The sequence below is a fragment of the Natator depressus genome, chromosome 3, assembly GCF_965152275.1.
Source record: "Natator depressus isolate rNatDep1 chromosome 3, rNatDep2.hap1, whole genome shotgun sequence".
Classification (NCBI taxonomy): Eukaryota; Metazoa; Chordata; order Testudines; family Cheloniidae; genus Natator; species Natator depressus.
The window spans coordinates 167,561,597-167,587,300 of record NC_134236.1 but is presented as its reverse complement, the minus strand read 5'-3'; the positions used below and the strand labels follow the sequence as shown (position 1 = coordinate 167,587,300).

The 25,704-nt window shown below is 42.4% G+C and overlaps 1 protein-coding gene across 1 annotated transcript; it reads left to right on the top strand.

Annotated features, from left to right (window-relative positions):
- The first annotated feature begins 955 nt into the window (after positions 1-955).
- On the top strand, positions 956-12,280 carry ATF3 (activating transcription factor 3). Its single transcript, XM_074947124.1, has 4 exons — positions 956-1,109; positions 5,950-6,193; positions 7,529-7,636; positions 9,139-12,280. The coding sequence occupies exons 2-4, from the start codon at positions 5,954-5,956 to the stop codon at positions 9,334-9,336; spliced, it is 546 nt and encodes a 181-aa protein (XP_074803225.1). The 5' UTR covers positions 956-1,109; positions 5,950-5,953; the 3' UTR covers positions 9,337-12,280.
- The last annotated feature ends 13,424 nt before the right edge of the window (positions 12,281-25,704 follow it).

Sequence of the window (25,704 nt, the reverse complement as noted above, 5' to 3'; positions counted from 1 at the left end):
TAGAAATCTTCTCAATTTTCACCCGCGGATCGGACAGTTTTCTGAGGGGAGGCTTACGTTCCAAAGTGAATTCGGTTCTCTGTTAGAAATGCCCCTTTCCCACCCCCACATGCTACGGACGGACCCGTCCCCGCCTCCCATCCCGTTCGCTAGATCTCCAGCGGAGACGAACTCTTCGGAGAGCCAGACCGGGGCTGGCTGTTGTATTTTTGTGGCAACGCGCGAGCCTCACGCTGTTCCCCTTGCACAGGGGCAGCCCGGTAAAGCTGACGCGCGTACACACACACACAATATCACACACACGGGGCTAGGGAGTCTCACACTGTTGCCTCCCAAAAGGGCCGGCACAGATGCCTGATGCACAATTACACATTCTCCCCCTACACAAACACACACAGGCTGATCTAATGGGGGAGGGGGGATGATTTTCAAGCCGTTTAAATAGCTACAGAAAAACGACAAAGCCTTTCCTAAAAGGTCCCTTCAGCGAACCAGTTCTGCCCCCTCAGTCCACCGCCGCCCCCCGATCCGTTCCTGCCCATCCCCGTTGCACCAGGATGCCAGCGATCTGGAGTCATGCAGCTGGCTTGGGCACCATTGGCTCATGAGGCTGACACGCAGCTGCAGGAGTTCACATCTGGCGGCTAGCCCAGGCGGCTGCAGTCCTGTTATGGAGCGTGTGTGCAGGCGAGCCAGCTCCCTTGCTCCTCCTCCTGGTGGGGACGGGGGGAGCCTTGCATCACCGCCCCCTGCTCGCTGCGCCCCCCCTTCCTTCGCTCTCTCGGCGAGGCTATTAATAGCATGACATCAGCCCGGGACTCGCCGCCAGAGTAAATACCAGCGCTGCCCACTCGCCTATATAAGGAGGGTGATGCAACCTCTCGCCGAGCCAGAGATTCAGACACACACCGGGAAGCAGCCGCCGCCGCTCTCCAAGCGGCAAACTCGGAACTGCCCGGCAGGGAGCCGCTCCAGCCAGACCGCCCGGCAGGGAGCCGCGCAGACCGAGCGAGCCGCCCCGCTGCTCCCCGGCGCTGCCTCGCTCCTGCTCGGTCCCACTCCGCCTCTTCCAGCCGCGGCCAGGCAGCGTGAGAAGCAGCGGGGGAAAGGTGAGTGAGTTTGGAAAGGGGCGCGGCGGGGGTGCCGGGGACTCGGCTCGCCTGGGGGGGGGGAGGCAGGACTTTGCTAAGGAACTTGACAGTGGCGAGGAAAGCCGGGGCGGAGGGGGGGGGACACCCTCCTCTTCGCCCCGCTCGCTGGGCTGGGCTGGGCAGTTCGCGGAGCACGCAACTGAAAGCAAAAGTGCGCTCGGGAGAGCGAAGTTTTTGACTCCGGCTGGGGCCCCCGCACAAGAAAAAAGCCCCCCTCCCCACCCGGCCACCCCCATTTCTCCCGCTTCGGCCTCTCTGACACGCGCCCGAGACATCCCCCCGGTTGACACGGCTCCGCAGCCCGCTGGGACGGGGCAATCGCTGCTCGCCCGAGCCACCGCCGCTTCGGCTTCACCCGGGGCGCTCAGCCGCGCGTCTGACCCGCCGGGCGCTTTCTCGCTGGGGCCAGGGGCGCCGCTTCGCGGGGGGCTGCGCATCTGCCCCCCACCCCTTCACCCGCGAGACCGGGTTTCTCCCCTTTGAGCGGCCCGGGCCGCTTTACTGCCCGATTCATTCGTTTCTCTGGGGCTGGGGGTAGCGGTCGAGCCCGCAGGGCGGTGCATTGCTCGGCAGCAGGGAGCGCGGCTCTCCCGTGCCGCGGGGCGCCCAGCGCCCGCAAGCTACAGCCCAGGTTGTGCTGCGATACAGTCGTTTAGACTAGAGAGAAAAGTTAGTAACCAAGAGCTCAGGGTACCTTCTGTTAAGGGGGGTCACCCAGCAATGGCTGTGTCTGTTGAGCCTGGGCCGGGCTACACAGAAATGTTGTAAGGTCCCAGGTGGAGCTATTCTCCTTGATGTTATTTTGGGGGAAATATTGACCTCTTTGGATGATTTGATTAGCGGACACACAGACGAGAAGTAATATCATCCTGCAAGGTGGGGAATAATTAGATAGTGGGGAAAGTCAGTCGCAGATAATAATAGTCATTCTCCGACATCCCCCCACCCCCCATGACTGACATGAACAAGATCAGTTGCTGACCTGTTGCCTAACTGAGCAGGGTTGAGTGACGACGCAACAGAAAAACTGTTACACAGAACGAGTTTCCTGTGTGAAATCGATTTTCTTGGTAGCAACAACAGCAGAGAAGTTCGAAGCCAGCAGATACGGAGGCAGAAATGATCAGGGATATCAGAATCCTAAAGGTCAATTTGAGTGCGCAGAGGTTGTGAACTATAATTGCTCTTAATGCCGTTTCAGATTAACCTGTATGGCTCACAGGGTTTATTGCGTCAGCAGCAGAGGGAAATTAATTCATCTAAGGAAATACAATTAAATCATTCATCTGCAGTTAAATTAAAGGAAAGCTAGGAGTGAGGGTGACCTGAAGTGTTCATTTTTAATATTCGCATTAAACTGAAGGACACTTTAAATAACATAAAGGCTGAGTTTGGACTTTGGAATGGAGAATGTGCCCTGACACATAAAATGTCAGAATGTGAGAGGTGAAAACTAAAAGTGGTGGGAAAAATATCATTACACAAACTGTGGAATGGGATCTTCATCAGGAAACATACTGTTTTTTCTTGATCATAAGCTTCTGATGGAGTAGCTTGCTCTTGCGTCAGGGATGAATTGAGCCTCTGTGGTGCTATTCTGTGAGGTGTTCAGCACCTCCAATTCCCAATGACTTCAATGGGAGATGAAGGTGTTCAGCACCTCACCAGATTGGGATCCATGCAGTTGTATGGAACTGTAGTTAAACAAAAAGGTCTAGATGTGATTGTTTTCTTGGGCTAATTATAGAACAAGCCAAAGTGTGTTAGGTGCTTTACAAACAGAGTAAACCAGGCCCTTGCCCCAAATAACTTACAGCCTAAGATAATGTACAGACAGATGACTGGAAAAAAGGGAGGCAAAACAAGTTTTTAACTCTTATTATACTAGTGTAATATAGGAAGTTGTATGTTTCATCTTGAAGAAAAAATGTCTTTGAACAGAAGAAAATACCAACATTTCAATTTTATGTTGCTTTATCAAGTATACAAAAGGTATCTATCTAGCACTCTCCGTACCTCTGTTGTAGTTCTGATTTATAATTATTTGTATTATCATAGTGTCTGGAGCCCCAGGCATGGAGCAGGACTCCACTGTGCTAGGCACTGTACAAACCAGAACAAAAAGACAGTCCCTGACCCAAAGAGTTTACAAAATTGGTTACAAAAAACAAGCGGAAACTAGTAGCAAACCCCACTAAAGCAAAACTGACCCAAAACAGTACTCCCACAAACCTACCCACCCACAGACCTCAGCCCCTTCGAACACTTCTCTTTCCTAAAGCCTGAGTAAGTAGAGATGCCTTCCAGCACGTTTTGAAGGTCAACAGACTTGGGTTATTTCAGACCAAGGGGAGCCGCAAGTTCTAAAGTCAAGGGTGCCCATAGAGAACACTTCCCCATCACTCTTAAATCAAGGAGGCACCAGTAAAAGCAAATAGGGTTATCAAAGGGATTTTAGCAGAATTTCGTTAGTGCTAGTGGATATTTGAAAATAACTCCTTAAATTACTAATAGAAATCCAGCATGGACAATATTTCTCAAGATATTTTCCGTGAAAGCTCTGAACATTCTTGGTTTCTTTTGGTGGTAATGCTGATTTTAATTAAAAGTTTATCCACTTATTTTTTTTAAAAAAACAGACCTACCACCAGCACTGAAAATTTATTAGCACAATTAATTATTTGGGGTGGGCTGGAGAAATGGCTTTGTTTAGATCTCTGATTGGAGTGAATTAAACAGAATTACCCATATAGAATTAAGCTATCACCATGAGCAAAAACAATAGTGACAGCTAATGCACATGGCTAAGGCTTCCTCTATCCACAGACAATGATGGGTTCAATCCCATTGGAAAATAGAACCTATCTGAATGTGTTGGTGAAATGCTAAATGGTAAATGCTGTTGTTGGTTTGTCAGCTGGAAATCAGAGGGATGTTTCTAACTTGCTGGAGATGAGTATCCTCTAGCTCTCTGAGATTATAGGATTAATGGGTATCAATACTTAAGATGTGACTCATGAGCAGGGGCTTCCTGAAGTGAATAAATTTACATAAATTTCCCAAGGTCTGTTGGAATAACAAATAGTTCCAGGGAATCTTCCCTTCTTTAATAAATGACGGTGAAATCCTGGACTCACTGAAATCAGTAGGAATTTTCCATTGACCTCAGTAGGGCCAGGATTTCATGTGGAGAGTTTGGGAACTCCTCAGTTCTTCTAGTTTTATTGAAAATGAGAGAGTTTTTTGGAAAGCCTCCAAACCTGGGATTTGGTGGCCAGGGCAAGGGAATTCTACATATCGGTAGTTCACTAACCTTAGGATTTTGTATTTACCCTTTACAAATATTTAGCTCTGGCCCAGATTCTGCTCTCAATTACCCAGTGTAAATCTAGAGTAAATTTCTGGATAACTGAGAGAGGAATCTGGCCTTTTGCTAGAGTGCATAATCTTCAGCCCCACCCAAAACTGCAAAGTTATAGCACTGACATAAAGGTGAGTGCACAAATCTAGGCTGACTACATAGAGCCTTCACTTACGTACACAGATGCCCTGAGGCAGTTGTCTACTTACTTGCTAGGGAGTTAATTGCAACTGATTTTATATAATTACCATACGAATCAAGAACAGGTAATACTATAGTAACCCCATGACTACAAGACATACAGTTGACTGCATGCTGTGAGGAAGTAGAAAAAGCAAGATGGTAAAATAATCTGAATTTTATCCAATTTTTAAAAAATAAGGGTCAGATCCTCCACTGGTGTCAACTGGCATAGTTCCATTGAACTTAGTACAGCTACTGTACATCAATTTACAGTGATGGAGGATCTGGCCATAAATGTTTAATCATTTAAAATACCTTAATTTTAAGGGTCTGCAAGGGTACTTTCAGATTTCACAAGAGCAAAAGAATAAAATATACTTCACATTTTGCATTATTCCTTCCCTCCAACTCTACCTCTGGCTTGATACCTCTGAGCATATATAGCTCTTTATGCTTGTGCCAACTTTTATTACAAACTGCTTTTCAGGAATTTATCTTTTGATCTGAACAATTGTGGACCAGGTTCTAATCTCGCTCAGTCACACCCATGTAAATCTAGGCATCCAGTGTAGTTACTTTGGATTTACACAGGTGTAACTGAAGCCAGGCTCTATCCCATTCCTTCCAAGCTCGAATATAGAGGTACAGCTCTTAGTATGAGAGAACCATTAATTTTGTCTTTTTACAATTTTAAAATTTAAAACCTCTTCAATTGCCATTTTCCTTCTACGGGTCCTTCTCCTTTCCTCCCTCACACCCCAATATTATCATGTCACACCCTGCCATGCTTGAAGGATTCACAATGCCGTTTTACTTTGCAGAAAGATCCTGAAAATGGACTTGCATAATGAGATAGAATCTAAAAAACATACATCCATTTAAAAATTGATTAAATATAGATGCATTCACTTAGGACCTGAGCCTACACTGCTTGATTTCAATGGAAGTTTGAATTGCTCAAGGAATGCATGATCACTCCTTATAAAGTAGACAGTAACCGTTCTCTTGCAACCATCGTGAACTACAGTGTCAACTCACACACCTTTCCATGAGACTCTAAAATCTATAAATGTGTGGGTATACATATACACTATTTATGTGTATAAATAGTGTAAGAATGTCACCTCAACCTATGCAAAAATATGCAGGGATTGGTTCATAGTTATGGAAAATGCAGCTCTCTTCTGTCAAATCTGTTTGGCTTTTTAAGATTATTGAAAGACTATTCAATGTTTTTATTTTGTTCCTTTTCAGCAAAATGATGCTCCAAAACCCAAGCCAGGTATCTGCATCAGAAGTCAGCGCCTCCGCAATTGTTCCCTGTTTGTCTCCTACAGCATCACTGGGGTTTGAGGATTTCACAAATCTAACCCCACTGGTGAAGGAAGAATTGAGATTTGCCATCCAAAATAAGTGCCTATCCCACAGGATGTCTTCCACATTGGATACAGTGACAGTGTTGGAAAGACCTGTTGAAATGTCTGTTCTGAAAGCAGAGGTATTTTTCCTTCGATGATAATTCCGTTTGATTAGTGTTCTGATTTAGTGGACCACAAAATATACCAACGACCAAGAATGATATAAACTCAAACACAGGCAGTCCTCAGGGGACTAAATCTGTCACTGTGTTCAGTGCTCTAGTGCTTCTTTATTTCTGTTTTCTTTACGTGCTACTGTGAAACACGATTTCACTTTTCATTTCAGTTAGGGCCAGTTTATTTTTAGCCTGACACAAGTAATAACTTCCCTTATTAATGGAAGGGAGTATCTCTAGAGGCTACTCTGGATCTGGCTTCACTACTGACTTGCTGTAAGGCCTGGAGCAAGTCACTGCAATTTAACCTTGATTTAGTTAGTTGAGGTCACCTGCAGGTGGGAGGTAAAGGGTTGACTTTCCTCAGCTCGCTACAGTGAAGTAAAATCAACCACTAGGATTTTATATCAAGGTCACTATCTCAATATAAAAAGACACCTTTTATTGTGGTGAAGACCTAGCTTAAGTTTGGTCAATAGCCGTGAATTGGTTGTAAACCAGTTTTCTGGTTGTGAACCTACCAGGTGGCCAAAAGGAAAGCACTAAGCTGTATAATAACACCCTCTTCTGAAGAAACTAGCTGTGCCATTCCTAGCCTCGTGGGGGGCCAGATTGTGAACTCATGCACATTGGTATAAGTTTGAGTAACTCCACTGAAATCTATGGAGTTATACCAGTGTAAAATCCAAGTGAGATGAGACTCTGGTCCGTAGGGCCAAAGTTACTTTGGGTTTACACTGGAGTAACTGAGAGCAGAATTGAGTGCAAAGAGTGGAACTTTTTGTGAATTCCATACACAACCATTGATCCCCACTCCAAACTCCTATTGGCGTCAGAGGGCGTTCAATGTGTAAAGATGGCTGGGTTGAGTACAGCTAGTAGATCTTAGACACTGGCATAGTACTCTGCTATCCAACCACCAGACTAGGGGCCTGATTCTACACATCATTATTACTCAGACAAAACTCCTCCTGACTTCAGGGAATTAAACATTAGTCAGTAGAATAAAATCTGAATATATTTTTAATTTTAAAATGTTGGCTTAAATAAATCTTCAGAATGTGACACATAGAGGACCTCATTCTGATCTGTTACACCAGGTTTACAATGATGACCTCAGAGGAGTTACTCCTGATTTACACTGTTGTGAGATCAGAAGCATACCTCTAGGGTGTTTGATGCTCTGTCTTGGTCACAAACATATTAGTGCTACCATTATTTTAAAAGTTAGCAATTATCAACATGATTATTCTGCATTTACTGCATCATGCTGAGTATGTGCATCTTGAATCTTGCTAGTTTTCACCCCAAGAAGATGAAAGGAAAAAGAGAAGAAGGGAAAGGAACAAAATTGCAGCTGCAAAATGCCGCAACAAAAAGAAGGAGAAAACAGAATGTTTGCAGAAAGTAAGTTACTGACTTTGACTGTTCTCACCCTATTTCCTCTTTCCATTATTTGGAACAATAATGTTCCATTATTTGGACAATGTCTTCGGGCTAAAGGTCAGGACTGGGACTCAGGAGATGTGGACTCTGTTCCTGTCTCTGCTACAGGCTTCCTGTGTGATCTTGGACAAGTCATTTACCCTCTTTTCCCCAACTGTAAAGTGGAGATATTAAGCCACCTCACTTGAGTGTTGGACAGCTGAATTCACCAATGGGTTAAATTCATCTTTGTGAAGCAGACTGGCACAAGGCCTATGCAAAATCTTAGGGCACTGGGGTAAATTTCACCCAAATGCCTTTAGATCAAATTTGATTAACAATGAAAGATAGATGAAAAATAACTGTGGAAGGAGAAGAAAAAATTGTTGCAATTTTAGTGAGTGATAATGTTATTTATGTGGATAATACTAATCTGAAAATGTAAACGGAACACATGAGGAATTAAAATTACATTTCACATAATGTACATTATAGATTCTAATAAGTTATGCTTACTCCATGCACCAAAACTTGATTTCTCTATGAAATGGCTCTCCAGTTAGAAATGATCACTGATGTAGTAGCTTAACAAATTAAAGCTGCATCTCATTTGGTTTATAATTAACACTTCTGATTGAACTTTTCAGAGAAGTAACTTTCACAAATCATAAGCTTATGTACTATTACTGTTACTTATTGATACCATAAGCTTATGCCACCTCAAAACAGTAATGATGTCATAAGAGTCCTATAGACAAAAGCATTTACACATGGTAGCACAGAGGACACAAGAATAGGCACAAAGTATCCCTTACGGTTCTAATGTCTGTCTCCATTAGCAAGTTTGTGATTAGAAGCGTTTAGTATTGAGTGCATTAAGAGTACTAAACAGTCTCTCAAAGGCCCCATATCAGTGACTCTCTTCAGAAAAGCGTGGGGAGCCCATTAACATCACTCCTTGTGTTGGTCAGAGGGGCTTATCAGAGAAAAGCAGGGTGCCACTTCTTATCATCCTACCCCAAAATGAACGGACTGCCTCCCCATGCTCTAAGTCCTTGCTGGCCTGGGAACAAGGAACCAGGCTAGAATCAAGGATTCAGATCCTGGGGTGCAGCTCACTGGAACTTTCACTTGGCCGTTGGACTGGCCAAGTGAGTTCATAATGGCTTTGTGTGTGTGGTGGCAAGTAAGCTTCCTTTTGGCCAAAGCAGTGTTTGGCAGGTAGCTCTATTGAATTTGGCTTTGTGACCACTGTCATATTTCTTTAAAGGGCAAAGAGGGCCACTATCTGAATCTGTTCTCTAGACTATTTTATACTGGTGAGGTACAGCTGCATAATTATGACTAATTAAGAAGCAGGTAGTTTCTTTCTAACCCAGCCATCATGCTTTGCTACCAATAAAGAGTGGCAACCATCACAATAACATTATGGTTAACTATGTAAAATACTCACTGCAATACTTATGTCTGTGCTCTGTGGCTAGGAATCAGAAAAGTTGGAAACTATCAACGCAGAACTAAAGGCCCAGATTGAAGAGCTAAAGAACGAGAAGCAACATTTGATATACATGCTCAATCTCCACAGGCCCACTTGCATAGTTCGAGCACAGAACGGGAGGACACCTGAGGATGAAAGAAACCTCTTTATTCAACAGATCAAAGAAGGAACATTGCAGGGTTAAGGCAAACCAAGAGTTCTCATAGTGCATCTTTACACCAAAAAACAGAAACCATGGAGGATTTGACTCTGTGTATCTGTAGGATCCTATTAGTCTAGAACCATTAGGCAGGGGAGATTGCTTTGTTAAGCAGGAAGGATCATGTTGGCTTAGCTGTGATTCTTCCTCTCCAAAGATTTGGTCTCGATCAAGTCAGAGTCCTCTGCCTCAACTCTAGGTTTTAGTACTTGTCATACTTGCTGTTCCTAGAAGCTACAGACAACAGCTCCGGAAGTTTTAGGTCTCTGCTAGTGTACAGTGCCTGCACTCATGATGTTTGTGTTAGAACACTATGACTTCCAATGATGCACATTGTACCGACAGCTGTGCTGGATGGACACTATCTTTCCTTGTTGCTGGTAGGGAAAGCACACTGAGAGTGTTTTTAAAGTGTTGCAGTTTTCAGAATGATGCTTTCTGGCAGAATGTGTTACTGTGTGATGGGACTGTAGTCTAACGTAATGCTGCAAAGACTTTAGTTTCAAACTAAACATTGTACTTTTTTTTTTCTTCACAACACTTGTGTGGATTTTTTTATGACTCAGCAGCAGATTCTGAGAAATCTGATAGTTGTGACAAGTGTCAGTTTCTTGCCAGATGTCCATGTAACTAAGTTTGCAATTACTGAACTGGAACGTCCCTCACTGTTCTTCAGGAATTGCAATTTTGCCATGAAAAATAGGAAAGCACCTTGGCCTTTGCGCACCCAAAGTATAATATCTCATATGTGTGGTATTTCAAAGAACTTTATGGAAACAAAATTACACAGTAAAAATAGACTTGAAAAATATAATGATTCCCTGATGTCTTGGGTTCTGAGCATGCAATCTTTATTCAGGCAAAACTCCCATTTATCATTCATTCTGGGTGAAATTCACCCCTGTGCAGAGGGCAGGTGCAAGGGCTATACATCATGTAAGCCCTATTTTGACGCTATAACTGTAATTTAAATAATGCATCCACCTTGTGCTGGCCCTCTGCACATGGGTGAATTGCACTTTTTGGGAAGAGGGAACTAACCAGGAAGGGACTTCAATAAGACTCTTGCTTGAGTAAGGACTGCAGGATTGAACCCCAAGTTTGTGAATCTCAGAAAATAGAAGTGGAAAAGACTTACTACATTAGATCACATAGGGGCTGATTATGCACACCTTTACTCAAATTAGCAATCCTGTTCACACAAGTAGTCCCACAGGTAGCTCTTACTCATGTGAGCAACAGTTTGAAGTCTCTCACCCTGTCAGGATTATTTCTTATTGCCAGATTTATACAGGGGAAAGAATTCTGATTGTAGTAATTTTCTTTCACATTTGAGTGGTAACTGCAGCCAACCAAAATGCTGTTTAGAATCCAAGAATAGCCTAGAACTTGGTGATGTAGTGAGTAACTATTTTTTACTTTTTTAAAAATCTAACCCTGAGATGTTTTGAACTATTAGTTGAGCTGCTGGACTAAAGAGCTAGAGTTATGAGTGTTTGTTTAAATTCTGATGTTTCTGTGAAATCCTCAGATTGTTTAATCCTATTCAATATTATCATTACAGTTTTCTGTAAAAGAAAATATTATCCTTATTTATCACTAATATTCCTAAGAAGTTGAAATAATAAATATTGCAAACAAGACAAAACTGAAAACACAAGTGTTGTACTGTTTTTTTATTTTTACTTTTTGGTGTCTAATATTATATATTTCTAAACTTCAGCGCTTCTATTTGGGACACCACTTTTAAAAAGTATAAGTGCCTGATCCTTGCCTCTCATGAGGTGTTGATCATCTTGCAGGATTGGGTTCAGAGAGTTCATATCTCAATCAGTGGTGTCTAATTGCTTAATAATGCATTTTAAATGAAGTAAACCATAAGAATGGAGCTTACAGTACATAATATTTTACACCAGTTCTACAGTGTTAAATACAATTTCAAATTAAAGGCTAAACCAATAGATACCTCAACCATCAGCTTCTTACTTTGCAAGCCCCAGATGGGTAAACCAGATATCATACCAGATCCTTTTTTTATTTTTATATTCTGCAACAGAACTTCTTAATACACTTTCCTAAGATCTGGATATATTGTAATGTCCTATATCATGTTTCAAATATGTACTTCAAGTACCTGAAAGGTGAATGTATAAAATACAACATATTGGGCCACGTTCAGTCCTGGGGACCAAGTCTCTCGTTGCATATTATTTGGAACTTCCAATGACTTCAATGAGAGTTTCTCAGATCCTGTGGCTGGAGAACAGAGCCCCCCTCATGCAACTCCACTGGCTTAACTGGAGTTACACAATGGATAAATTTGGCCCATTGTTTGTCTGACACAGGAAATACATAGAACGTGTTTCAATAACCTTGTCAAATGAATTTTCGTTAGCATTTGACTTCTGTAATATAGAAGCAGTAGATCTAGGCATAATCCAGATACCAAACTCCTTGGCTTTGTCCTTTATACATCAAATATCAGCAAAGGCTAAATAAAAAAAAGTTTGTCACTTATGCTGTAATGAGGTATTAGTATAGGGACTGGCTTCATTTTCTGTTCAACATAATCTCAAAATTTGTCTCTTCTTTAGGAGTTTTGTACAGTTGCTCTTAACTGTATTATGGTGACGCAGGCGTCCTGCATTTGCTGCTTGAGTTAAACATAAATGTTATTTACTAGCATGCCAAATGTTAATGTGGTATCACTACTTTTGTCAGAAGATATTCTGTTTTTATGTCTAACTCTTTGGTCATAGCTGCTTTGCACTGTGTGTGTGTGTGTGCATGCACCCGTGTGTATGTGCAAGTATAATTCATAAGTTATGGTACTGAAGTTAATTTGAATATACCCAAGAAAGCAATGTCTAAAAAAATGTCTAGACATGAGGAATGCATTGCATGGGTTTAGTAAATGTCTACTTTATTCGGGAGAATCTTTAAAACAGCATTAAAAGCAATTTGTTTTCTATTCTCAAGGTTATGTTTTGATACTTTAATAAAAAATAATTAATATACATTTGCTCATGTGTGACTTCATTCTAAGATTCATTCAAAGTCTGGAAACAATTTCTTTTCTTAGAAGAACAATAAGCTATTTTAAAAAATGTTTTCTAGGTTTACAACAATAAGTTTTTGGAAGTTGAAACTGGCATGGTTTACTGAACTCTGTATTCCTCCAGGTATACACACTGTTTTTGTTATTGTAGGATTGCCCAGGAATGCTAGGCTGCTGGCTTTATACATAGCATAGTAGTTGCATCATGGGACTCGTAGCCAGAACTTTTATGCTGTGAGGTGTTGGGCAAGTCACTTTAGCTCTCCATGGCTCAGTTTACTCATCTGCCAAATGGGGATCATGCATATGTTAGAGGGCTGCTATAGATCTTCATATTTATAGGTTGCTTTAGGATGATAAAATGGAATGTGCTATATAAGTGCAAACTGTTAAACTGCAGGTTGGGGATTTGGGGATTTTGTTGTTGGTTGTTTATTTGGGAAAACATTAAGAATCATGGCTAAAATATGCAAGCTTGTATATTCAGAACTGAGCACCTACATCCATACTATAGTTTCTAAATAAGTGTCCTGGCACTTACAGGTGCTGACCAAAAATTTTAGCTTGATTACTTTGCAAATAAGCAAAACCCTCAACACAGTGGAAATTCCAGTAGATTGGAGTTATTTAAATATCAGTAGCCCCAGAATCCAGTAGACTAAGAGATCCATTGCAACATTCCAAAACCTAGTTGGCCAACTGAAACCAGTTTAAAATTTCAACTGGACTTTCTACTAGGAAAGACATTGGATAGATAGGTGGAATTTGTGGCTACCAATTTCAACAGCATCTTTTTTCTTTATAAATGGAACTTCCTTATCAATATATCCCTTTAAAAGACTTGCACCAGCCAACATGTATATATTCAGTCTCACCCATTTTCTTCTATCTGCTGTTATTTGGATTGCAATCATGCTTTAGCTAGTATGGTTTTGACTTCCTGTCTCATTTTATCTTTGGTAAATTTGTAAGCCACCTTCTTGCCTTCTGACTTACCTTCAACACAAACTATTAATCACAGGTTTGTTTTAAAAAGACTTATCAACAGGCTAGACATTGCTGATGTTAATTGTATTTATATTATATAATTATTTTCAAACATATGATCTGAAAAAATCTAATTGTGTACATCACTAGTGTTTGTAACATTCTTATCACTATTACTCTTGTTCTTCTTCCCCTATTCCCTCTGATAGTTTGTTACACCTGCTCCTTGTATTTTGTCTTAAATTAGGGCCTGATCATGCAATTATATCCATGCAGATCACATTGCAGAATAGGGGCTTTCCAAAAGTTTGATGGGGCTCACTATGACTAAAACCCACTAATGAGCGTATTTTGTTCTGTGTCTTTTCTATCCTCATAACCTATTTTTACACACTTTGCCCAAGAAAGCAAGTTCAACAACACTGGGATAAATAATCAGTGCGTCAATTAAATTAATTAAAGGGGAGAAGCTCCCATAAACTGAATAAAAATAACCATTAATTCCATGTTTTAGAACCGATTAAGGGGCTATTTTAGACTTTAAGAGTATAGGTTGGCATTTTATAAGTTTGTAGCTTTACCTATTAAAATCTTAAAAGATCACAGATAGCAGATGTTCTGGTCTTGATGTTTTTGTAGAAGAAAGATCTTATAGATGGTTACAAAACTCATAGAAAGAAATCACCCACAAATGTAATTAGAGGAGGGAAAACACAATCCAAATTATGATAAAATGAACAAAAGCAAAAAACGGAATAACTAGTTATGGTTATACTATGCTTTTTAAATGTTACTGATGGAGATCACCTAGTGGTGGTTAGCAGTAACTTCACATGCCATCTTCAAATCTTGTGAAATTGTTAAAAGGCGCACAATTAGGCACCTCTCTGTCCTTTTCTCTCCCCCTCCCCTCCCTGAATCCTGTGAATATTTATGTATGTGTTTAACTTTATTACTGGGAGTAATCCCAAAATCAAAGGAATTACTTGTGAAAGTAAAGTTAAGCTAATGTACAAGTGTTTGCAGGACTGGGCCCTCAGATTGCAGTTGACAATGTGGACTGAGATTTGCTGCTACATTTATCTTATTTTACGCAGCAGGTGGCAAGAGCTTGCAACTGACATTTACTAATACTGTCAAACACAGTTCAGTAGAAAGGACCATATTACTAGCATTGGCCTCAATCCTGCAAATGCCTGACTTCAATGGAACTCACATGTGGATTGGAGTGCAGCTCCCCCTGGGACCGTGCTCTCCCTGGCTTGTGTAAACAGTACTCTCCCATTGCACCCGCTCCTCCTTGGCTGGTGTAGTGAGAGATCTTCATCCTATTTAAATCTACTTTAACCTAATCAGAACTGAGGCACAGAGAGAGTAAGTGACTTGCTCCAGGTCACAAAGAAATCCAGAAAGCCAGTGGTGGATTTAATAGCAGAACCCTGAAGTCTTAACTCCCAGTCCCAGTATTGCCAACTCTTGTGATTTTATCACGAGTGTTCTTCTTAAAGCTCCAGATCCTACAGGCATGCAATTAGGTGAGCATCTCAGTGCTCATGGTTGCAGAGAAAAGCTTGACAATGTGACCAGAGTTATCATAAAGGCTTAGAAACGACAAGACAAATAGAATGAACCCAAAATATATTATATTTTTAAAATTTCATTATTTGTAAGTAAATCTCACGATTTTTTGGGCCTTACTCATGATTTTAGAGTGCTTGGGGCTGTCCATGCTGCATTTCCTGCTCTAACAAGCAGGCACTCTATGCTCTTTCTTGCATGACACATCCTAAGGATGCTGCTGTTAAAAAATCAGTTATCTGTGGAGATTCTGAAAGTGTCTAAAGACTAGACTTCACAGCTAATAGTGAGGGGGTGAAAGTTGGGTGTTGTCAAAGATTTATACTTGTTTTTAAAGTAACATGCAAACATCATGCTGCTCTCCGCACCAACAGCAGTGAGAAAAGTTATTTCATTGTACATTTATCTTAGTAGTTATTTTTATCTTATTTCCCATAGCAGCATTCAGTTGCATTCTTGAGCCTCCTGTCTCTTTGTGCACTGACCCTCCGCTTCACTTCACTTTAGAGATTGTTACTTGAATGAACAGAATGTTTCAGTGTTTGCTTATGACCATCCCATCCCATCATGTTTAGAAGCCATTCCACAGGAAGTTTAAACAACATTAAGGTTGCATAATTAAGCATTCAAAAGTCAGGAAATGTCAATGATTAAGTTGCAAGCAGAAGCTTAACCTTGCCCCCCTCTGTATATCCCAAACAATAGTTTTTAGTTACATGATCACTTATTATTTCTCAAATAATACAATAATTACACCACCTATCCACATATGCAGTGTCTTGTAGACTTTTGTACTTCTCTATATGCCACGCTAACGAAGCCCATGAAAATATATATATTCACACAAGATGTGAAGCGAATAAGGCAAGGGCTTCTTACAAGAAGCAACTCATTGTCATGATATAAGGAATCAAAGACATTCTTACACGGGAGACATTTTGAAAAGAAAACTACAACTACAGACACAAATAGGCTTCCACATAACCTGTGTTCCAGCTTTGTTTCCCTTGTTTACCAGGGACCACACCTCGTTGGAAACTGTATAGCAGAGACATCTCATGGTTGAATAATATATTGCAAGTTAACATATCATTGTACGTATTGTGGAGGTCATGCATACAACGCCAGGGCGATGGAGGAAAGTAAGGACTGCAGAGGTTAGTGCATTCAGTTCCTGCAAGCTCCTTGTGTGGCTCTTAACTGATTCCCCTCCAGCTGAGCCAAAAGCTATGTCAATGTACTCCAGAGGAGACATATCCAGCCCTCCTTGGCCAGGATACCTCGCTGTGATAGAAGTTGTTGAATGGGGACTGCAGATAGAAGATGAGGGTGTGAAAAAAGTCCTTCCTGACAATGAACTAAACTAAACATACGTCTCTCCAGCAAATGAACGTTCAATTCCCTTGCAAAAAAAGCAGTTCCTTCTCTTCAGTTCCTCCTTCACTCTTCCTCTTCTCCCCTTTCCGCACTGCAGCCAAACCCCCACGTTCTCCCTACCACTTCCACAGTATCAGAAGGAGCAGCTTTAAGCATAGGCTACGTAAATGGATGTCTATAGCACCAGGTCTAAAGGGGCACTGGATCACCACTGGAATAGCTACAGCCAGACCATCAGGACAGTTCTGAACATCTCTGTCTGTGGAGCTTCTGTGTACCCAGTATCCTCCCTGTCCCCAGAAATGTGTTATCCTTGCCAGGGGTGGCAGGTTTGTAGAAATTTTGGTGGTGCCCAGAACACCCAGAGCCCCCCCCCACCCAAATTCCACACACCCCCAAACTCTGTCCCCCACCTGCCTAAGGCTCTGGGAGAGAGTTTGGGTGGGGGGGAGGAGGTCTAGGGTGCAGGCCCTGAGCTGGGGCAGGGGATTGAGGTGTAGGAGGGGTGCAGGCTCTGGGATGGAGTTTGGGTGCTGGGTGCAGGCTCCGGGCTGGGGCAGGGCGTGGGGGTGCAGGAGAGGGTGAGGGCTGCAGGCTCCAGGCTGGGGCAAGGGGTGGGAGTGCAGGAGGAGGGGTTGAGAGGTGCAGGCTCTGGGATGGAGTTTGGGTGCAGGCTCTGGGCTGGGCTGGGGGTGCAGGTTCTGGGAGGGAGTTTGGGGACAGGAGGGAGTGCGAAGGGTCAGGGTGCAGGCTCTGGGAGGGAGTTTGGTGGCAGGAGGGGGTGTGTGGGAAAGGGGTGGGGATGCAGGCTCTGGGAGGAGATGGGGGAGGTGCAGTGCTTACCTGGGGCTCCTCGGCAGGGCTGGCCAGGGGGCCTCCGCGCGTTGCTACCCCAAGGCACGGCCCCCGCAGCTTCCTATTGGCCACAGGGGCACTCGGGGTGGGAGCAGCGTGCGTGGACACAGACCCAACCCACCCCGCCCAGGGGCCACAAGGAGGGGCCAGCAGCCACGTGGAGTAAGCAGGCAGGAAGCCACTCAGCTCCACTGCACTACCCATGGTGGGTGGGGGACCGGGGCCATTTTAAATCGTCTGGGGGACACGCGGGGCCGGGGGGAGTGCCTGGGGGCGGAAGGTAGGGCCAAGGGAGAGACGTGACCTCAAACAGTGCTGGAGCTGGGCCCCAGGCCAGGAATATTCCTGGTGCCCAGGCACCATGGGCCCATAGAAGTCGCCACCTATGATCCTTGCATCCTGTTTACTCATGAGCAGCAGGCTCCGCTGGGTCTCAGGTGAGCCCCAGAATCCGGCTGCACTGGTTGCAGTGGTACCACTGCAGTCAATGGAAAGATTCTGGGATGCGTTTGGGAACGAAAGGTTCCTGTCGCAGATAACTGGGCAGGAAACAGAGACAAATGACTTGGTGAAAAAATGTCACGGGTGACTGGGTGGGTAGAACAGGGAATGACTGGGATATGAGGAGGTTCAAATGCCATCTTTGCCTAGGGATTCAAGGCACCTGCAACCATCCCTGAGTTGCAGAAGCATCAACATGATAAACCAGAGTTTGTCTTAAGCAAAAAGAGGACAGTTTGGCCACTACTATAGCTGGCCCCTTCACTCTGAAAGCTCACTGACACTGAATGGGAGATAAGATTCTACTCTAGTATATCAGCTGGAAGCCTCTAATTCTTTTCTTCCACAAGCACAAGCACGTGAACAGTGAGCTGGCTGCTGGGAAGACATTCAGTTAAGTCTGCCATTCCTGACATTGCCTCAGATTCCTGCTCCCATGAGTAGCTAGGCAACTTTGTGTGTGTCAATGAGAGTGACGTGGCTGTCCTACAGATAGAAAATAGAACCTCTTACTAAAGGAGCTCTCTACTACTACTAAAGGAGTGGGAAAGGCCTGTGTTCTTAGAGATGAACTTCAAAGGTTCTAGACCGGAGGTGGACAAACTACGGCCCGCGGGACCATCCTGCCCTGCCCCTGAGCTCTCGGCCACAGATCTCAAAATGTTTTATAAAAGTGGGCAAGTACCAGTATCCCATTTTACAGATGGGGTAACTGAGATACAGCCAGGTGACATGACTGCCCGTACACTACATGCCTGATGAGCTCTTAAAACCTTCTGTCTGCATCATTACACGTGACATCGACACACTGAATTAAATTAAATTAAAAGAAAAAATATACATAATGCCACTAAAAACAGCCAGTTGTTGCCATTACTAGTTATTATTCTGGTAAGAATCTGTCCTATCTTTTTTAAAATTCTGAGTTGTACCTGCTATTGCTAATAATGTAACTGTGCCATTGCTTATTCTACTTTAATGACAGTAAAATAATAATAATAATGAAGAAACAAATGCTGTCCTCACTTCCTCCAAGGTCATGGAAAGCTGTAATCCAGTGGAACTTTCTCAGTTCGTCTGCACGAATTGAAGGACCGATCACTAAAAGGCCACATTGGTGATTCCACACCCTGTGTGTGCCATGAATAGCTACAGACTCCAAAAGCATTGGAACCAGGCTTAGAACCAGGACCATCAGCATCAAAAGCACAAGCCATTGTGTACATGAGTTCAGAATTAAGAGACATTCATAATCTAGTTGTCTGAGTACAGGACCCGACACCAGATGCTTCTTCATTCTAATCCAGTTCTAACATTGGCAGCCTTGGTCAAGTCACTTCTGTGCCTCAGTTTGTCCATCTATAAAATCAGACTACAGGAGGGTTGGCTAGTTAAAGTTTGTGAAGTTTTTTGGAGATGAAAATCTCTAAATAAGTGTTAAATATTGTTAAGAAACAGTATAAAAACGGCATCTGAATGCTAAGTAACAAGAATTGGGAAATTAGAAAGTATTTCTAATTTTAGATAGATGAGTACATGTATTATTAAAAGAATGGAAGGTGAGTATTATGCCCAGACTCCTTTAAAAATTATTTCTGTATAAAAGGACCCAATTAATTTTATTGGGTCACTCTCGTAACATCACCTAGGTTACCATAGCAGCATCTTGCATGGAAAGACAGATTACCCAAACTTTATGAAAAGGTAATTCTGTTTCTCTAAGTCATGGTAATAAATCCACATTCATCGAGTAAAATGGACACTCACCGACTATCTTGTGTGCTCTGTAATATCAAGTTAATTGAACGTTCAATATATGTAAATTGAAAAAACATTAAGTGTCATATTTTGATTTATAATCCCCAAGTGACTAACTGTTCTGGGCAATTAACACAGAATTATTGCCAGAGATGTGAAATATTAGAATAATAAACCTTTTCAGAGATACAACTGTTAAATGTGCATGAGCTATCATGAATAATGTTAATCATTTAAAAATAACTCCAGCAATTGGTGCAATCAGATTTCAAATTAAAATATTAAAATAAAATTCCGAGTTTGGCGAGTGAGTCTGCGCTGTTTGTGCTGCACTACACTGTGCTAGTGAGCTAGATTCAATCTCTGAAAGTTGTCTCTTGTTCTCCCAGCCCCCATGACAACAGTGGAGACAGTGGGCCAAATTCTGAAATGGGGTAAGCATACAGGTCCTCTGGAAGTCTCTGGGCCAAGTTAAATGGTGACTAAATGGTGGGGTAAATTATATGTTGGGCTTGAGCCTGATGTCAGACTGGAGTAAATCAGGGCTAATTCCTAGGGCAGTTGCCAACCCTCCAGGATTGGCCTGGAGTCTCCAGGAATGAAAGATAAATCTTTAATTAAAGATTATGTTGTGTGATGAGACCTCCAGGAATATGTCCAACCAAAACTGGCAAGCCTAGTAATTCCATTGACTTAAGTGGTCTTACTTGAGTATGAAAGATTGGAATCAGCCTGCTGGTTATACATTGCTCATAAACACATGGAAAGGGCAGAGTAACCTGCACAAATCTGCCCTTTGTTGGGGTGCAACATGAATGTAATTTATATGCCAAGGGGCAGAAAGTGGAGATATAACAGGCAGTAATCAGGACCGGCTCTAGGCACCAGCAACGCAAGCACGTGCTTGGGGCGGCACATTTCCAGGGGCGGCATTCAGAAAAATCCACCAATGTACAACAAAAAAAAATACATGAAGATCAAAAAAATCTCCAGTAGTGTGACAGGAGCGTGACGTGAAAAATATCATGTCACGTCGTGACACGGTCACTCATAATGTGAACATGCGTAAATGTGTAAATGTTAACAGTTATTGATTAATTAAATCAGGAATCACGATTACTTGTGTGTACTGTGCCACCCTATCGGCGCCATTCACGCCAATTTCCGTGTCGCGTCGATGCCAGCGGTTATAGGGCTAAAACGCCGGGACAAAAACAAAAACAAAAAATAATTTTTGCTCGGGGAGGCAAAAAACCTAGAGGCGGCCCTGGCAGTAATGCAGGTGTCAATAAGTGATGTGGCTGCAGGTAGCACATTGTCCTTATCTTCTTGCAAATACACTGTTCTGCCCTCCCCTGCAGGATGATCATACTTTCAAAGTCAAATCCAGGGACACTGTACCAGGGACATTACAAGGAACCGTTTTGGTGGCAGATGAGGGTGAAGAGAAGAGGGGAAGTGGGAGGAGAATGGGGCACCCACCGCTCTGCCTTTCCAAAGGAAAAACTGGGACACTTTTCAGTAAAGCAGTGTAGGAGAAAACAGTATTTATCCCTCTTTGACCCTTTACTGTTTTATACTGGTCCCCGCTCTCCCCTTGCGGTGTAGTGGTCTACCATCTCTCCCTGATACATACACCATTCCCCCCTGCACTCAACCCAGAACCTCCCCATTGTCCTCCATCTCAAACCCCATGCACACCATCCGATCCTCCCCACACTGGGGGAAAGAACCTCTAACCATTCCACCCCACCAGCGCTGCACCCTTGTCCACATGCTCCACCACAACTTAGAGCACACCCACCACTCTGCGGGCTCAAGAAGCTCATTCCCACCCTCAGCCCTTTTCTCCCCCTGCCTCTACCTTCAGCCCATGGACACCAGGTCTTCTAATGGCAGGGAGCCCCTGCAGAGAGGCCTGCATTCCCTCTTGTGTGCCTCCCTTTCAGGTGCAGTCAGTCACTATGAGGAGGGCCTGCTGCCTCTGAATGGTAGCCAGGCTGCTAGAGCCCCAACAAGAGTTCCCCTGTGGCAGCAGGTGCTACTGCATGCTGCCTTGCTACACGGTACCTATAGTGTGGCTAGCAGCATTACTGTTGCAGATTAGCCCCATTAGTGGCTAGTAACCAGCCACCTCCACTAAAAGGAGACTGGCAGTAGAAAAGTCCTCACTAAACACACACTCTGTATATTACACTTGCCCATTAGCTGATGTCCCCTCTTTACCAACTTTCTTCCACTTTAGTATCTGTTAGGCTTGTTTTGCATACCCACTGCATACCAAATCAACTCAAGTTACTGCATTTTATCACATACACTCATTTTAGGACCAATTTCCCCCCAGGAGTAACTCATACACTATTTAAGTCACCATTAAATGTGGCCCAACATGCTTAATAACATAATAATATAGTAATAAATATTATTATAATTTTCATTTATTATCACAATAGCATCTAGAAACCCCAACTGAAATCAAGGCCCTATTGTACTAGGCATTATAAAAACACATACTGAGAGGCCACTACTCTGAAGAGCTAATAATCTAAGTAGAATAGAGAGACAAACCGTGGAAGAAAGGAGTGTTACTATCCCCATTTTACACATGAGAGGGCCTTGTATTACTCTCTAGTGACCCACTGGGTGGGCTTACTGTACAAGAAGTGGTTTTCTTATTTTAGATAGATGAAATCTGCTTGGGGGACAATTAAACTATTCAATGGGTGTCATTTTGAAAATAAGTTTGATAACATTTTTTGGTTTTCACAAATGTTTTGAAAAACAATTAATAAAAAGTCATGAAAATGGGTCTTTTCCATATCCTCTGAACTGAAAATAACTTTAAATATGTTTACTAAACTAGTTTTCAATTTTTTTGACTAGCTCTGATTGCTACATAATTGTTTTCTCACCAGACAGAAACAAACAAATCACTATGATCAAGGTCCTTGAGGGAGCTGGGACTGTATATAGGAGAAAGAATACGATTCTGGGGTCTTGGAAACACATTCAATACTCTTCCTACCACCCTTTCTTCACCTCCCTGCTAAGAAAACAAATCAAGAAAAAGTAATGACCCTCAGACTTAAACAGGTTCCGGGTGAGGTTTTTTAATGTGGAGATTCCAAGGCTTAACTGATCTTCCAGGGGCTTTTGCCATCTTCTCATTAAAATGTTCTAGACACAGTCTCCTACAGGTAATATTTTAGATTGGTACATGAACAACAACTAGTGAGCTAGAAATGCAGCTTCAAACTAAACACTGAGTCAGAAAACCGTAACTAGCTTTTTATAAACTTGAGCTAGCCAGTTTCTTTTCACCACCATTGTCATGAATCTCTGTTTGAGTAATAAAATGAAAGAAGATGCTTTATTGTACCTGGGAAAGACAAGGACAGATTGTTACAAGCATCTCTGTCAGAGAGACCCAGTAACATTTATTAAAAGATTTGGGACCAGGATCTGAGTTTGGGACTGGGTTAGGTCCTAATATCCTGGGCTGGCAGAGATGGGAAGCATTGTAGTGGTAGTATCCATTATTCCTGTGTGAAATTCTTCAGGGGCAAAGGAAGAAATGCCATACAACATTTTAAGTCAATTGTCAGAAATTAATGACGTCATAATCAGCAAATGACAATACAAACCACAGAAAAATATAAAAATGACCTGGGGGAAAATATATCCTTTGGGGCTGGGAAACAAATGAACATTTACAGCCAGGAAGCAGATCATTCAGAAGAGGGGATTTCCCTGGTTTACCCTCACTTCAAATAAATCACTGGGCAACAACACACTCATCCTGTGGGAGGAGAGAGAGAGAGCTTCTTGCATCTAGTGACCTTTCTGGCTGATTCAGGAGTGACATTGATAGACCTGAGAAACTACATGCCATCTTCTTCTATCAGAAGGATAGCTATCCTGCATATGGATGAGGGTAGTGGGAATAAAGAAGGGAACACAAGAAATCCTTGGGATTCTGCTGGAGTATTGGAGAATATGTTGGGGAAAACACATTCTTGAATTAGTTCTTCTCATAGCTGGTATTAATGATAAGGGGCCAAATTCTGCCCTCACTTACAATGGCTGACTTCGATAGGAGTGAAATTGATAGCAGATTTTTAACAGGCATGTAATTGAGGGCAGAATTCCGTTCATGAACCCATGTCTTTTACTCATATTTAGTGGCTAATCTATTTCTGATATATAATTTGATTACTCGAAAATATATACTAATAACTGTGACTCTGAGAGTCTTTAATACACGTATGTGCATGGGTCTCCCACTGACTTCAACAAGAGCTGTAGGCATTTATCTGAGAGTAGCATTTCATGAATCATGTAAAGCTGTGGAGGTATTTTACCATTCCTTCTGTGGTGAATAAGAAACACAGCAGACAACAGTCCAAATGCGGAGTTTCCGTTCAGCATCTCCTTCTATGAAATGTGGTATTTCAACCACACACTTTTTACCAAACAGTCCTTAGATGAGCTCTTGTGAACTGTTCAAAAGCTGCAACCAGACACTTGCTTGGTGGATGGCAGGCAGCACAGAGCGGAACTGAAACAGAAACTCCCTAATGCACTTTGCTCACAGCAGCCTTCTCCCTTAATAACTAAGTACTACCCTCCCCCAAACAATAGCACAATTCTTTGGAACAAATTCTCCACTGATTTTACATCCTGTGCATTTCCACTGACATCAACTTCATACAGCAAAGTCCAAGTACTTAATGTACAGGAAGCGAAGAGGCAAGGATCATGAATGTAATATGCGAGTCATGATCCTTGCATATTTCTTGCATTAAACCTTGAATAATTTATCCTTGCAAGCCTTGCACCATTCATGGGGGATCCTAGAACTTTTGTCAGTATGGGATATTGTTTCATGAGAGGTAAATCAGAGCAGAGTTTGACCCTTTAACTGTAAAACAACACTAAACAGTCACCCAGACTAACTGCTCAGCCAGTATTGGTCTTGGCTGCTTTTAACAGGCTTGACAATCTTGTAAAAATTAACTTTTTGTAACTCAAAAGTGTTTCCAAAAGTTATAAGCCAAATCAAGTAAATTGGAAAAGCATTTAAGAGTTTTCTATTTTTGTCTGATAACAATTTAATAACTTTGTCACCGCTCCTGCACTTTGACTGCCATAGGCTTTCAATGAGACTCTGTGCTGATACAAGGTTCAGACTGATCAGATTGTGGGACTGGGGCCTTTGTGTGTGTGTTTTGCTCTGATTCGTCAGGAATAGGTACTTAGGTAAAAATCAGATTCTTTTATTGTAATTTCAAAACCCTAGACTTGAATTGAAACACTTTCACTTTTTTGTCAAGCTCAAGCACTTACATAGCAGTTGCCACTAGATGACACTATAACTCAGGATACCTTGCTTTGGGCTGTGCTCCTTAAAGTCACGTTTTTAATCATGATATAATGAGAACTAATGGAATGACACAGAAGTATTTTCCAAAACACAGAGAAGACATTTTTCGTCAACTACGTAATAGTTCTGTAACGTTGACCTTTACAGAGCTAACAGTATAAGGTTCTAAAGGTTGCAATGAAAGTCATGTGAATTTTTGCTTAATGAAGTTAACAGAGTTGTCTTTAATCTACATAGATATGTCATATGTTTCAAATATGATACATATGACTCTAGACAGTAATAACTGTAAAGGGACACTTTCATAATAGTTCATATATAAATCAATATATGAGCTCACATGAAACCAATCTGAAAAATGTATACCACTCCTATAACATAAGTGTATAAACTACATATATTTTTATTACTCATGTAGGTCTGTCAGAATAGAAGAAATCTCTGTGGAACTAGTCATATTCCCTTTCTCCCTTATTCATGGCCATAATGAGGAAGCAGGAGCTAGGGAGAGCAAGGGAAAGAGATAAAAGGCCAAAAAGAAAAAAGGGGGTAATGTGGATAACATTATTTCCCTCTGCCCTGCTGCTTAAAAACCACTCAAAGAGTTCTAAAGACAGGGGTGAAATGGGGAGGTGTCATGTCAGATGGAACATTGGGGCCTGAAGGTTCTGTGGCAGTTGGATGGGGATTTGAAGATTTTCTGGCTGGAATGCTGGGGCCTGAATGTTCCATGGCAGTTGAAGTGACAGCTGTGCAGTTCACCTGAAGTGAGGAGAGACACCTAGAGTTCTGCTTTCCTCATCCAGTCAACTGGGGCCCCACTTGTCAGTCAGAAATCCCCATAGGAGAAACTGGG

Excerpts from the sequence above, each read along its gene's own strand:
- ATF3 (XM_074947124.1), top strand. The coding sequence starts at position 5,954 with ATGATGCTCCAAAACCCAAGCCAGGTATCTGCATCAGAAGTCAGCGCC. Across the intron at positions 6,194-7,528 it reads TGTCTGTTCTGAAAGCAGAG|TTTTCACCCCAAGAAGATGA; the intron begins GTATTTTTCCTT and ends GAATCTTGCTAG. Across the intron at positions 7,637-9,138 it reads AAACAGAATGTTTGCAGAAA|GAATCAGAAAAGTTGGAAAC; the intron begins GTAAGTTACTGA and ends CTCTGTGGCTAG.